Genomic DNA, 15,622 nt, shown 5'->3' with positions numbered 1-15,622 from the left:
ATTGTAATGTCTTGGGATTTTTTTGTTTACCCACTCATCTCTTATGTATGGAGTCTGTTTATAGATTTATTTATTTAAAAAATTGGGAGTGGCAGGGAACAGAGCGAGCAGTTCTATAGCAACTGTGTATATCTGGAACAGCAACTTGTGATGGAATATAGACTAATAAAGATCTGGAAAGTCTGATTCTTCTCAGTTTCTTTTTTGCCTGACAATTTGATGCACTTTCCCAAAGGGCATCACAATCAGGGTCAGCTCTCCACAAGCCCTGCTGTAACATTGGCAGAGCAGATCAAATTAAGATGAGCATTTATGGACAGCTACTCTTGGTCTTACAATGCAGGAGACATCCATATTTTGGCTCCTTGGCAAAAGAAGATCCCAGTATTTTCAAATAAATACACATACCACTAACATTCAGCCTTAGAATGTTGAAGGGAGGTTTCTGTATTAGATTTGAAAGGAGTGAATGCCCCAGCCTTACCCATTTTTTCTGACTGTGTAACAAGGTCATTTTTGTAGAGGTAACGTTCACCCTTCAGTTGATGCAATAAAGAGAATGAAGAAACCCCCTGTAGACAAAACCCAGTCTCCAGTAAAAATATATATTTTAAAAACACCAGTCAATTATTAGCCAAGCTGCTGGAGCATTAGTGCTCCCTATGAAGTAACCTTTGGCTGATGGACCTGTCCCTTTTGACACTGAAGCCTGAAGACACCTCTCCTAGCAGCCAATCCCCTGAGCACTGGGGTTGGAATCACAGGCAGTCTGCTCATGGAGAAAGCACTCTGCAAATTCTGATATCTCGGGCAAAAGTTTCATAGCTGGTGGACTATGGAGCTTCTTGTGAATGTAAGAAAATGGATAGAAGAAAACAAAACTGCCTTTGTGCCACCTGTTTGCAATAAGCTTATGTAAGTAAATGAAGATTTTTTTTACCAAGTTATTATATATACAAATATTCCTAGCTATATGAGGAACCTGCAACAATGCATACATGGTAAAGATTAATAAGGAACCATAATTCCTCTCAGGCTGCAGCCAGAGTGCTGTTCCAAAGAACAGAAAGTGAGTGAAATCTGATTTGGAATAACTCAGCAGAATCTGCAAAGATTGACTTGAATACAAGATTCTTGTCTCAACTCAAAGTTACTTGTAGGCAGGGAGACTGAGTTAAGAGAATTTGTGTCAGGCTCTGTGACAACAAAATCCTAGAAATCGGAGGAGATGGCATCACATCCAAAACCAAATTACAACCTGAAGTAGCTAAAGCAGCTGAGAATCATTCCAACATCACAGAGGAGCCAAAGCTGCAGGAGCAATCAAAATCAGAAGGCAAAGCAAAGAAAAAGGAAGGGCAGCAGTACCAAAGGATCAGATTTCCAGGGCATTTCCAGGTCTGTCAAGGCAGGAGGGCCGGGAGCTTGAAGGGGCGGTTTACGGCCATTTATTTACAGTATTCTGAGTGCAACAGCCAGTATAAGGAAAAAAAGTGTGGGCATTATGCAGTTGTGTGTACCCCATGCATATGCTCTGTGCCAAAGCTTGTGAACAAATTCCAATGTAAATTATCCAATGTGTCTCAAAGTATTAACAAGGATTTCTTTGTCAGTGAAGCTGAGGAGAAAATACTTTGTCTAAAATGCTGTATGCAGAAAGCTTTCATTAGAAAGTATTCTGTCTAAGGAGTGACATAGACCCAGCTTTTATAAAGAAATGAAAAAGCATTTTCTTTCTATAACTTTAATTAAAAAAACTTTTTTTACAATTTTAGTCATTAAAAAAAATATGGTTCTTGCCCTTCCCTTAAGTGCTATCTCTAATGAAAAGCTGAATGGGCAGTAATGTATCAGTGATATTAATTTCCATTCACTGGGGCAAGGGTTACTTTTCAAAGCAATGGTTACAAGACAAAGGTAAAGAGTACATAATTACTGCCATGTCTGTGTTGAAACTACAGCTGTGTGTAGAACTGAAAAATTCTGAAACTTGAATCACTACAAGTGTTCCCATTTCTTTCATTTTCAAAATGGATTTTAGGAAGCATTTTATGAAGTATATTCATTTCTGAAGCTTACCAATGATAATGGGAAAATTTTAGTATTTTATGTATATGGAATATTCACGTGTTTCTTTCCTTATCAGCACAATGAATTTTCTTTGTGCTTACTACACTGTTCTGCATTGCTTACTAGTAGTTCTGTAAATCCGGAATGTGGCATCTATCATAGACCTTTGCCCATAAACATTTTAAGAAGTTACAGTGAAACAAGAAACATTTTTTGTGATAAAAATTGCATAGTTTTAAACAAAATCCATTTGTCCAACATGGCTTTAGCCTGCGTAGAGGGAGAGTAAAACCATCTACTGCGTGGGTTCTGAGCCTACCACCACCTGCATTTGGTGCTACTTAAATGCTTTCAGGATTTTCCAAAAGGTTTTAGATGATTTTTCAAGAAGCAACTAATAGATTTTCAACATTTTTTCAAAGGCTTGATCCTTCATGTGCTGAGTAGAGATGTATAAGGCAATCTTCTCAGCGTCCTACTGCCTCATGGAAGGCAACCACCTCAAAATTTAAGTAACTTGCTTTGTTTCAAAGGGGACTTAACAGTTAAAACTAGGTCCCACAGCAAATCAGTAGGGCTTTTGGTATCTAAAGTTATTACAGTGTTCAGGCTTTATGACATTGTGTTCCATACATTTAAGAGGATCGCAATTTTTAAATACCTATTTGGGATTGCAACACAAAACCTCAATTCCTCAGTTACTGCCTAATCAGAGTTTTACCAAAGTAAAGAAAATGATACATCTAATTAAATTGCATCTCTGACATTGTATTTTAATGACACTATCTTGTAAGTTTAAATGCTTTTTAACCTGAATGATGAGCAATTAGTGCAAAATCTACCCCCTTGACACAGCTGATTTTCACAGGTGCTTCTAAAACTCTTCTGAGTTCAGATTATGATGCTTATCAAAAGGACTACAAAGTATGGTCATGGACCATCTGATTCTTTGTAGTCTTACTGTGTTTTTAAAGGGTTACCTGCTGGTATCATTTTCTTTAAGGGGATGAGAAGAGAAATGCAAGAGTATGGAAAACTTTATACTCCATTAATTAGGTCCTCATTCTAACAATAGTACAGTCAAGTAATTTTCACCTCCCTGAAACCTTTACAATACTCTTAACTGCATTTTGGCAGTCTTAACTGACACTTTTCTTTGTTATGATATTTCATAGCAATAAATAATTGTTAAATATAACTAACAATATTTGACAATATTGTTAAATATAACAATATTTAAAGTAACGATATTAACCAGATAACTTCATTTAGCAAGGTGGTCAGACTTACCTCTTGGAGTTCCTGCTCATATTTCATAGCTGGAATCTTTTAATGGTGTCAGTATACATTTGTTAATGATTGAATGATTAACCCATAGCCTGTGTATTACATTAAGCCCTGGTAAATCTATGGGATAATTAATTGTAGATCTGCCAAATTAAGAAGTCAAGCAGTAATTATCAGTATTTTCACTTTTACTTAGTGAACTAATAACGAAACTGAATGTTTATAAAAAAACTAACCCATCTTAACAGCAGATTACAACATACTCACCGATTGCCTTTCTCTTATTTTATTCTTCAGGGTTAATTCTCATTTTTTTCATTAATTATTATCTGTATTGCTGCTGTTTGAGTCATCCTGCCCTTCTTTAGTAGAAGTGTTTGTTAATGCAGAAACATTGCAGTGTGCTGTTGAAAAGGAATATTAAATCTGTGTGGTACAAACAATTTGGATTTCAGTTCCTGATTTTATGATACAGATATGAAGCCCAGTGCTGTAAAATATACAGCTTCCTATGGAGAGAACATTCAATTCTAATTCTTTAGTTTTATTTGACCAACTAATTTGTCACTGTTACTTGTTAACTGCTTTACTAGTCCCAACTGTGTTGGTTATTATCATTTAAATACTCTTCACAGAAGAAGTGAATATGTGTGTGCCACCACTCAGAAAGCCTCTCTCAATTAAGACTTACAAGGTGCTGACACAGGGACACGTTGTTCCTTATGTTTCAGGGGATCATGGCCCTGCTGGTTCCACGTTACTGCCCAGAACCTCCTCATTGCAAAGCAGACGTTAATACACCTCTGTTCACTTGTCAAACAGCAGACCAACAAATTTTGATTCACAGCTAACAGGCCTGATTTTGAGGGGTTTGTTCAGCAAAGGAAAACCTACTACCTTACCTTTATATTAGTGTGAATGGACTGATAGGTAATTGGGGTGATAGCCATTCCTTGTGATAGCTGAGAGGAACGCTCACTGGGGCTCTTAAGAGGGACAGAGTTAAGAAGTGACCTGGAATCTCCTTTTCTGAAATAGCCACAACCACAATGAAACCATTGTAATGTTATTCCAGCTTAGCAAAACCAGTATAAGCAGAACAGAAATTAGCTGACAATTCTTACCATCAGTATCGCTGGTAATTCTACCAATGTGGGGGGAAAAGTATGTTTTTACCTTTGTTAACTTTTAAGAGTTTTACCTTTACATAATCAGCTCAGGTTGAAAAGGCTCTTTTCTAGTTCCTGTCTCTTAGGTAACATTCTTTATCTTTTCAATTCAAAGCTCTTTTCACGGCTGGCAGCTATTGTTGTCCCCTTTTCATAGCTGGAGGCATTGAAACACCAGGAGGGAGGTAGTTGGCCTCAGGTCACCCAACAGGACAGTGCCAGAGCAGAGAGGTGCATCCAAGGTCTATGAGTTCTTGTAATGGCTGTTGCTTTCCACTCAGCATTGTTTCATTGACTCACTGTCCAAAAAGAATTAAACATAATAAATGAAATAAAGAACATCGTGAACAGAAGTAGCTTCAAAATGTCACTTTCTCTTCTAGGCATCGCTATCAGTTAAATGTGATGTTTGTTGGAGGGCCAAATGAAAGGAAGGATTATCATATTGAAGAAGGAGAAGAGGTAACCTATAGGCTGTTTATATTGTTCAGATTTAATTTATCTATAATGATTAAACTTTTGAAGCTGTAGATTAGCAATGCCAGTCTCAGTGATGTATTTATTAGATCTACTCATAGGTTTAAACAGAATCGTTCACCAGAACCATACATCATCTGTGCATTTTGTTTGAAACAAGCATGTGAGATCAGATCTGTTTTGCTGTAATTAATTTCCAACAGGAAACTAGAAAAAGTGTTTTGACATATCCAAGTGTCTCATTTCAGCATTTTGGAACAGAACTTTAGGAAGGTAATGATATTTTTAAACAATATTTGATTGCAGAAAATTGGTCTGTATTTCAAAAGTAACTTTGGTATTCAAAAATCAAAAATATTTTAATTCACTAGAAATTATCTTTTTTGTGGACTTTGTGAGAATCATCAGCTTTTCAGCTTTCATTTGAGTTTGGAAAGAATAGAGTCTTTAAATATTTTTAACATCATTCCCCTGTGCTCAAAGCCATTCCACTGGTGGCTCAAAGTCATTCCAGCTTTTGAGTTGTGAGTAGCCATTGCACCAAATGCAGCATGGAGGAAGAAAGAGTAGAAACCTAATAAAATTGTAACAATTTACACCTTCTTTATTTGCTGCATTTTTTTTAATTGCTTGCTCTGCCTGGGGACTTCTCCACCACTGGCTCTGAAAGAATCCTAAGAGAAAGTGATTACTAGAGGCCTGGAAGTAAGGGTATCAGGATAGAGACAATTTTCCTTGCTTCCCAGCAGAATAATTTAGCTTCATGTCATTCCAATGGCATTTGGCAACCTAATTTTAAATATCTTTGGAAAGTCAAGCCTAAGCATCTACATAGTTTAAGGCAGAAGTGGGTAAAGTTTCTATAAATCCTTTTGAAGAGAAAGAAAAATTCATTTATTTATGATTGAATCACTTCTCCCCAAACCCACCCCAGCATTTCACAAAAGTCTTCCCTGATTTCCTGTTCTAACTGTGCTGTGCAGGTGTGTGTAGTCCTTACAGACACACAGTTCTGGAAGAGCAGGTGCTGAGTTTTCCCTGGGTGACTCCCACCTGTGCTGGATTGTCACTGCCACCTCCCAGCCCACCTGTGGCTGTGGGCACAGGCACATCCATGATGTGCCAGGTTACCAACACAGTCCACTGTGTCCCTTCTCATGGGCAGTGCAGGGAGGGCTCTGGCAGCACCTGGGACCAGGCAATCATGCTGCTTGGGATTCCTTAAAACCAAAGTTAGGCTGATTTAATTTAACTTTTTTGTTTGTTTGTTTTTCATGTTGCAAGATATTCCTGTATTTGTAAATAACATGGCCTACCCATTTATAAATTCTTTATATGACTTCTCAACAATATAAAGTTAGCCATATCTATGAAGGCATAACTTTTAATTTACTGTTGCATATTGATATTGTTGCTAACTCAAGTGGAAACAAGGTTTTTTAGGTATCAGTACATGCTCATTTACATAGTAAGCTTCCCACAATTACTCAGAAACCAAAAATGGAAACATAACAACCCTATAACATCAGAAACTTGGCAATACACACATCAGAAGCATTATCAGTTATGTACCAGTTTAACATATGGGCCAATTTTATTCAGTTTTATAAAAGTACATTATAGTTATTCATTGCATTTTACCAGCTTTTTATCAGACACATTTACATCTTCCTGTGAACTAACTTAGAACCATGTTTCTCATTAGAGAAGAATTGTGAGGTAGAGAGTATCCTAGCAAAAGGGCATATTCCTAAATTAGACTTGGGATTAAAAAAAAAAGCATTCAAAGCCACGTTCAGCTCATTATTTTGTCAGAAAAAGGGTAATTTATAGTTCTGGGTGATAATTTGAAGGCAGACTATATAGACATACTGTCAGCAGGCCAAATCACGAATGTGAAAACCCACAAATTCTTCAGGCAAATTTAGCTGATGCTGTTCTGCTGTTAGTATTCCCATAGCAAAGAAGGGTTGGTTTGGAGAGAAAGTTAAATTTAGGATTGTTTATATCTGTCCACTCACTATCTCATGCCTGTTATCACACAGTTTATGGAGTGTCCTGTGGCAGAACTTGTGCTTGAAAGCCTGCAGTTCACAGCAGCAAGGGGTTGGCACGCAGAGATAAGGGCTGAGGAGCATCCTCCTGCTCCCGAGCTGCTCTCTGCTGGTGCCATTAACGTGCAGGTGTATCAGGAAGATTAGGTCTGACCGGCTAATTAGGAAGAAAAAAACCCAGAGGCTTGATTTGAAGTCTCTTCAAAGCCTTTTAGAATTGTCTCCTGAACCCATTTAGGCTAAAATGACAGCTAGTCTAGCACAATTTCTTTCCTCCTCTCAACAAGCAGGCATTTTCTAAATAACCCTTATATTTTGTTCCTTCTTAGTTTTCTCTATAGCTCTTCACAGCCTTCTTAAACTTCTGTGCAGTACTTCTTTGCCACCATTCTGCACAAAAAGAGTCTCATACCTGAGACTGTGTTACATGGGACATGTTTTTTAAAGAGAAATATGAATCTGTAACTTAGAGTTAAACCATTCACAGTCTTCAACTGGAATTTACCAGGAAGTCATATTAATTCTTATTTTTGAAGTTCTCTTTTGCTCCCTTCTCCATCAGAATAGAGGTAGAGTCAGCAAACATCTACTCAGACATTCTCTGCCTCTAAATCAGACTAATTCAAAATGAAATGCTATGGGAAATGCATCTTCTGTTGGAACATGGCAAAAAAGGGCTGTGAGGATGGACCTATATATCCAACACCGACAGAACTTTCTAGGAGGTGTTTGTGCTACATAATGAGTTTGAAGGGTTTCAAAAGAATCATTATTCTGATGTGCCTCATTTTTCGAGAGAGTTTTGGTTTCCATGGACTAGTGACCATTCTTGTGCAGTGAACTTGATGAGGCCGCTGAAAATTTCTGTGGCAGTCCTGATGTGATCACAGAATTGCAGAATCACTAAGGTTGGAAAACACTGCCAAGATCATTGAGTCCAACATTTGACTGAAACCACCTTGTCATCTAGACCATGGCAGTGAGTGTCATGTCCAGTTTTTTCTGAACACCTCCAGGAATGATGACTCCACCACCTGGGCAGCCATTTCAATGCCTGACAGCCCTTTCCATGAAGAAATTCTTTCTGCTGTCCAACTCAAGCCTCCCTTGGCACAGCTGGAGGCTATGTCCTCTTGTGCTCAACCCCTCACAGCTATGGGGTAGCAGGTACTAGGCAACACTCCTCAACATATCTTTGTCTTGGATTTTTCATCATACCATAGAATTTGTGACAAGATGAGTTTCAGTGTTAACATAGCCTACGGGCTTCATGGTGTATTTACTGAGTTTTTACTTACTTGTAAAGCCTGAGGGTAGGAAAAAAGAAACAAACCTTCTTCCAAAGAAATAAGTGAAAACTCAAGGGGACCATATATTTTGGAGAAAGTTAATGACAGAGAAACCCCACGATCATAACAAATCCTAGCTCTAGTACAAGAATTCAGAATTTATTTACTGCATTGTGTGGGCTGCTTTGGGGAAAAGTGAGATATGCTAACAGCTAAATCTAGGATTACAAAAGTAGTTAGGCTACTATCTCTTTACCTTCCTCAGTCCACCATTTACACATAGTGAATCTCAACTGACTGATTTAGCTGACTTTGGTTTCTTAACAATTTACATTCTGATGTTGAGTCTATGTAAAACAGCACAGTTCCATGCAGAGAAATTCAAATCAGCCTTTCATCCACCACCTGCAACACATTTGCATTGGCACAAACCCCACTTGAATTTAGAAGTCCCACTTCTCACTGTGCTGTATTTTACCCTAAGTTTCTGCTCTCAGCATCATAGGTTGTTTCCTATGGATAGAGCCACCTAATTATTGGCACAGCCCCACAGACCAAAGCCCTCATACTGCAGTCCTAAAGAGAACGCTCAGAGAAGGAGTTCCCCCTCCTTTGATCATCTTGGTGAATCTCTTCAGCTTCTTCTAGCACATTCACGTGGTTAGACTGAGATACAACTTCATGCTTTGAAACATGATACAGGTTAGAGGTCACATCTGCCACATCTTATCTGAGTTTTCTTGACCTGAGTTTTGATTTCTCTTTCTCTCCCTCTTCCACAGACACCACAAGTAGGACTTGACTCCAGTTTCTCACAGATTATCTGCCTAAATGCAGCCTGACCCCTTCTAGTGTGTGCTGCTCTCCAGTCAGCATGCTTTTGAGAAACTCTCCCCTCTCAGATCAATTTGCCCTTGGCATTTTATAAGGACAGTGAATGTCTGAAAACAAGGGGGAAGTGGGGCTAGGTGAGCATGCCCATAGGTTGTTTTGTGGTGCTTATATCCCAAATAAATCTGAGAACCTGAATCACAACAAAGCAAGAGAAACATTTTTGCTTCTTTATATTTAAATAACCCCACGTTTATCTGGTAAAGACTCTTGGAATATTTTAATAAGAAACAAAGCTCCTATTAAAATGTAATAAGAATGATGATCCTTTTCCATCAGAAGGAGATTGTGTCTTCAGAAATAGTTTTACTGCATAAGATTGTTGGTATGAGTTTTGGCTAGTATTCAGGTCTTTCAGATGACATGTAAATGAGCAGAGGAAAGTAAAAAAAACAAACCACACCAAAAGCCCTCAACATAGTTTTCTCTACCTTCCTCATCTGTTGGTCTTGTAGACTTCTGATGGCTGAAAAACCCTTGTGATGAGAAAGGGAGAAAATTGTTTTTCTGTACTCAAATAGATCAGTCACCACTGAAGTCTGGAGAACACCCAGGCTCTACTCCCACATCAGAATTTGATTTGCTCTGCAAATTAATTTAATGCTTAGCCATATAACAAGCAATACCAGCCAGGATATACCAAGCCAGAGCCTAATCCCAGAAGTGGCTGAGCAATCCCAAATTCTATTTTTAGATGCAGGCAGAACTGAAAGTATCCTGCTACTTTAGAGGTCTGTAAGTAAGCTGTCAGTTATCAAAGCCCTCATGGAGCTCCGAGTTTCTGTGTCTAGACAGAGTTCGATATCAAAGGTGGATCCAAATTAAATTACATACACTGCTGTACATGAAATAAAATAGACTTGTGGGTTTTTTAGTTAGTCAATACAAACCAATTACAAATCCCGTCTTCTTCCAGTACTAGATGCTTCTTTGTTTACTCTGCTAGGATACACATACCTGGATGAAGGAGCAATTCTCACCATGCTGATATAGTGAGGATGTTAGTGCTTCTTTTAAGGTGTTACCCACTGGTTCTACTACCCTGTTGAAATTTTAGTCAAGACAAGCAGCTTCAGCAATGCTTCCACTGGTGGCAACAATGAATTCCTACCTCTGTGCATCTCCTTGCCTCCAGAAATGCCAACATAATTTATTCTATGAGTATTCATAATTGAATGGAATATCCCTGTACAGACTTGAGAGTGGTTCAGCACTGGCCACTCTACCTTCCCCTGCAGGCATAATACTATCAGGTTTGAAGCATGATCAAAAAGGGTGAAGCAGACTAAGGAAAGAGGATGTATTTCTCCTACAGCAAAGAAAATTTAAGGGAAATTAAGTTAGTTTTAAAAAACCCTCTCAGTCTTAAGGTGTTTTCATTTGAGTTTCATAGGTATATCTGCAGTTTTAATGATCATTTTGAGTAATGTTATGAAATAATGTTATGCTTGGGGCAAAGAAGCACTCCTAGGTGCTTCATAACTTCTGGAGGTTAGATGAGCATTCACAAAGGTGGTGTTTTTAGTGTAATCATAATGAGAAGATACCACATAGTAAACAGAAAACTAAGCAAAATGCTGAAGTCTGGAAAAGAAGAAGAAGAAAGGAAGAAGATACAATAATAAATAAATAAGCACATTTAGTAACAAAGGATAAAAAGAATGGTGAACAACCTTTGTTTCTTCCTTGAGACACATTTTTCACCCAGAAAGAGACAAAATTCATGCCCAATTGTGAGCTATTATGCAGTAGCAATATACAAATCTAGGCTTTTCTACAAGAAGAGATATATTCATTGCATGTAACAAGAGGCCTTGTCATTAATAACATGTTGATAGAGCAGAAATATTGCACATTTCCTCAGTTTTTAGTACTGCTGGGGAGAATGGATACTAGATCATTCCAGTAAGAACAGTGCAGCTGGGAAAGCTTATATTTTCAAGTGGTATAAATTCTATTGTTTTACTATCCTATAGGAGAATAAGTGTGTATATTTGTGTATATGCATACATATACATCTGAATCTTCTAACTTTTTGATTTTTTTTTTCCAAGAGAGACTTAGAAAAAGATTATATTTGCCCAAAAGGCAAAAGTCAGTCAGTATGGAGAAAAAAGAAGTTTCCAAGAAAAAGACAGTACTGTGTTGCCAATCTGGCCTCTGAAATGGGCATGCACTGTAACTCACCGAGATATTAAATAGCTGACAGTTTCCTTGATAAAAAGTTCAGGTTATATTATAAGCAATGCAGTATATTCACTAATTGCTGCCACTTGTCTTAATCACAGTTACATCAGATGATTTATGGATGACTGAAGCACTCAGGCAATTTAAAAGAAAAAAAGTTTTGAAGAATAGACCATAATTTTCAGTGAAAGGTACTATTTAAATTCAGTCAGAAAAACACATTCATTGACAGTGTGTAGCCCACGTCATTCCTCCTCTCCCACTGCAAAACAGTTCTTTTAATTCATAACTGACTGTTCATAGTCTTTCCTTGTGGCTGTGATGCTTCGCCTCTGAACTGGATAGCTGACATCCACTCTCAAGTTTTTCATTTCCAGTAAGGTTTCTCAGCTGCATGATTCATGTCAGAACCAGGATAATCTCTACCTCTGTTGTCCTTTTCCTCCTCTACATGTCCTGTGCATGCGTTCAGTAATAGCTGCCCCAGTAGCTACGGGGGAAATAACACTCCAAAACTCAAGATTTCCAAAATGATACTTTAGGTTTCAGCATTATCAGTGCATAAGACCCACAGCTGGTGGGACAATCCATCTAGATCATACAGTCTTAGATGAATCTTCTATGAACTGAAGGAGAGGCCATTTCCCCACTGAGATCACTCTGTCACACAGGGAACAGCTGGCCCTGCCCAGTGGAAGGGGGGCTGCTGTAGCATTGGGTGCTGCCCTTTGGAAATTCCAAGGAAAGCCAGAGCAAAGCAGCAATGGGAATAGGCTGCAGTGAGGATCAGGAGCCTGGCACTGTGGCCTTCTAGACAGGAGTTATAATTTATCTGTAGTGATGTCCCTGGCACAAGGTGAACTTTTCACTTGTGTAAAAGCTCTCAGCATGAGCTTTTCTCCAGTGTATCTTCAGTTCTCCCTATTGTTTTGTTCCCTTGACAGCATACTTATTATTTCTCACGTTCACAGAGGTGTTTCTTCAGTCCCAGGGGGCATGAATTAATATTTCAAAACTCTTTCAGAAATAATACTGGTTAAAAAATTGATTAAGCTTTTCTAATGTTGGAAAGAGTTCATTTCAGGAGGTTTTCATTCTCCAGTGGTTTCTTCTTTCCCCTATTTATTTTTCATTTTGATGAAATTGTAGTGACTTGCTATAAATAAGGGATTTTTTTAATTATAGTTCTAACTTTGAATCATGTTTCAGACTACTTCAGCTGCACTTACATTCTGGTTTCTAGATGTGGTAAAGAGAACATGGAAAGCATGGCAAAAGTGACTTCTGGAAATATTATTGCTCTGCACTACATAAAGATGAGGGGGAATGTGCCCATTATTTCAGGTCAAAGATACAGATCTGCTTACAGATGATAACCCAGTTCTGTCATGAAACATGAGGAGCTGAGCATCTCAGAGCCGCCACAAAGCAGAGCTGGTTTTGGTCTGAAAACAGCCATGAAAAGGTCATCAAAGACAGAATTTTGCGTTCAGTGGGTCTGTCCTTATACACACTTAGAATGTAACCCTTTTGCATATACACAGTGGGAAGTGCAGCATCTGTTGCTGGATTTGAGGGTATCCACAAAAGTAAAGCAGAACAGCTTCCAAATGGGCAATTCTTCCCAAATGAGAAAACACCATTTAAAAAATGAAAAAGTACACAAAAAACTAGTGTGTGCATATTTGGAGCTTATTTGGAGAATTGGCATATAATTTGATTGATTAAAAACTCTGCTACATCTGAAATTAAGCTTTCTATATTGTGTAATTAATGGATGCCTGAACTGTAATGTTGAGCCCTCCAAAAAATAATTCCAAGGGTAAAACCAGGACAGTGGAATTCCACCAGGTCCAGAGGATAGCTCTATATACAGTTACAGACCTCTTGGATAGATTGTTAATTCTTAGCAAGATAATAGAAATAATACATATTCTGTAACTTTTTTAAAATCAGCAGATTTTAGAAGCCAGTTTTTGTTAGAAAAAAATCTACAAATACTTGCAACATCAAATTGAATGTATTTATACATGTATTCTTTGTATAGAGAATATAAAGTACAGAATGTTTTGGACTAGCTGTCTTAATGCTATATTCTTATTTCTTCAGCTTTTTTACCAGATTCAAGGAGATATGTGTTTGAAAATAATTGAAAATGGGAAACACAAAGACGTTGTCATCCGAGAAGGGGAGGTAAAAGGATTGTTGTTCTGTTATACTTGTACATAAGTATGTTAAATGAATGTTTTATGTGTTATTTAGAAACCAATTTATTCCTGCTGTGCAAGAGATGGCATCAGCATTTATTAAAAAAACAAAAAGCTTGAATGGAGTATAGAAAATTTTAAGTAAATAGTAGGAAATTACAATAAACTGTGTTCAACATTTGACTGTTTCAATAACAGATAAAAATCCCTCTGAACAACTGGGGCATCTATTCAGATAGTCATAGAACATACTGAGAGAAGTTCTTATTCCCCTGCATTGCATGGGATCTGCCATGTGAATTCAGCTGGATCAGTCTTTTATTTACACCTTGCCAGGTACACACCGCTCACCCACCCACATATGCCATTAAGCAAACTGCCTAAACTGAGGAATTGAAATGATTCATACAATTTCAGCCTTCTTTAGTCCTCACAGCTCGCCTTTCCAACACAGTAGGACAGCTTTAAAAGAGCAGTTTACAAATAAAATGTATCCAGTTTTTCCTTACAGTAGTACACTTGCTAAAGCATAGATTGCAGTGCTTTTACCGAGAGCATGAATAGACACTGGCTGTTACTACCACTTAGATGTACTACAACTGCCACTCATGGTTATTGACACAAGCTTGGACTGCACTCAAGTCTTGGAAAGGATTATATTAGGTCTAGTGGAGGCAGCTTTTAAAATGGAAGGCATGTTAAACCCAATAGCTTAATGCCATTGAAAGCATTACAACTTTTCCAGTGACGAAACAGAGCCACATTTTCCAACTATGAGGTTCTGGTATTACACTTCTGGAGTGCACCCAGCTGAGATCTCAGCGTGTAAAAGAAGTGCTAATGAAAAGGAGCACACAATACTGGGTGGGAAGACTGACACTAGTAGGCACTGAGGCACCCTCATTAGCTGTTTTGTAGACAAACTCTAATGACTGCCCAGCCTTAGCGGAAAAATCTGTACTGCTGAAGAATACAGGCTTACCAGCTAGCTAGCTGCTAGGAAAGGGTTTATTCTCAAGCTTCAGAAATAGACTTCTCTTAACCACATGTTGCCTATTCACTTTGTCACTTGCGTGACTAAATACCCCCTCATATTTGTTATTTATTTTTGGAGAGAGTAGCACTCTTCATCATGCAATCAAAGGTGCTCACTGTGTTGGGAGGATACATGTGGCTGATTAGTTTAGACATTTTATTGAGCAGACAAAAAAATCTGCTTTTTTATTTCCATTTCAGTTACTCAGAAATTGCAGTAAGTTTATAAATTTCACATGAGCAATTGATGAGATTTTCATTTCAATTGTGTCTAGCAATGATGATCAAACCAGGAGGAGAGAACTTGGCTGCCATCAAGGCAGTGCGGATTGCAGTCACTGTGTCATCATTCACAGAGAAAGCAAGAAACAGTGTTTGCAGGGCTGTGGGTACCACAGGGTGCAGCTGCCAAGGAGCAACACGGGATCAACAAAAAGTAGGAGAGAAGTAGGGAAAGGAGCAGAAGACTTTGCAGGTTGAGGGGTGGAAAAGGGACAGTGCAAAAATCAAAGACTTCCCAACATTGGTGCTTTCTGATTTCTTTTAACAGATGTTCCTGCTACCTGCCAGGATACCTCATTCTCCTCAGAGATACAAAAGCACTGTGGGTCTTGTGATTGAGAGGGAAAGATTAAAAACAGAAATGGATGGGCTAAGGTGAAGTATAAACTGTTGACTAATCTGTTAGAATTCGTTATATAAATTAATTTCTCATATCAATACAATGATGTGTTTTAATTTCCTGATAATTTATCTGATTCATCCTGGCAATTTTGTACTAATTCTATCCACACATTTATTTATCTATACATGCATAAACAGATCTCACTTAGCATTTGCTTTAGTTGAACAAGGACCATATTGAAATTTCTGAAATACATGTTGTGGTTATAGAAATCTACTTATGTTCTACGTACTGCTATTGCCTTAAGTTTTAAAAAAGGATCTCAGAGCTC

The 15,622-nt window shown here is 38.0% G+C and overlaps 1 protein-coding gene across 1 annotated transcript in view; it reads left to right on the top strand.

Moving 5' to 3' along the window:
- Positions 1-812: 812 nt before the first annotated feature.
- Positions 813-15,622, top strand: part of HAAO (3-hydroxyanthranilate 3,4-dioxygenase) — a 33,070-nt gene continuing 18,260 nt past the window's right edge. Inside the window, exons 1-4 of the mRNA XM_030945785.1 lie at positions 813-915; positions 4,910-4,988; positions 13,534-13,617; positions 15,217-15,323. Coding sequence (XP_030801645.1) covers positions 836-915; positions 4,910-4,988; positions 13,534-13,617; positions 15,217-15,323 — 350 coding nt within the window. The 5' untranslated portion in view covers positions 813-835. The remainder of the gene's footprint in view (positions 916-4,909; positions 4,989-13,533; positions 13,618-15,216; positions 15,324-15,622) is intronic.

Source organism: Camarhynchus parvulus, chromosome 3 (assembly GCF_901933205.1).
Source record: "Camarhynchus parvulus chromosome 3, STF_HiC, whole genome shotgun sequence".
Classification (NCBI taxonomy): Eukaryota; Metazoa; Chordata; class Aves; order Passeriformes; family Thraupidae; genus Camarhynchus; species Camarhynchus parvulus.
Note: the sequence above shows the minus strand (reverse complement) of the source record. Positions and strands in the feature narration are given on the sequence as shown.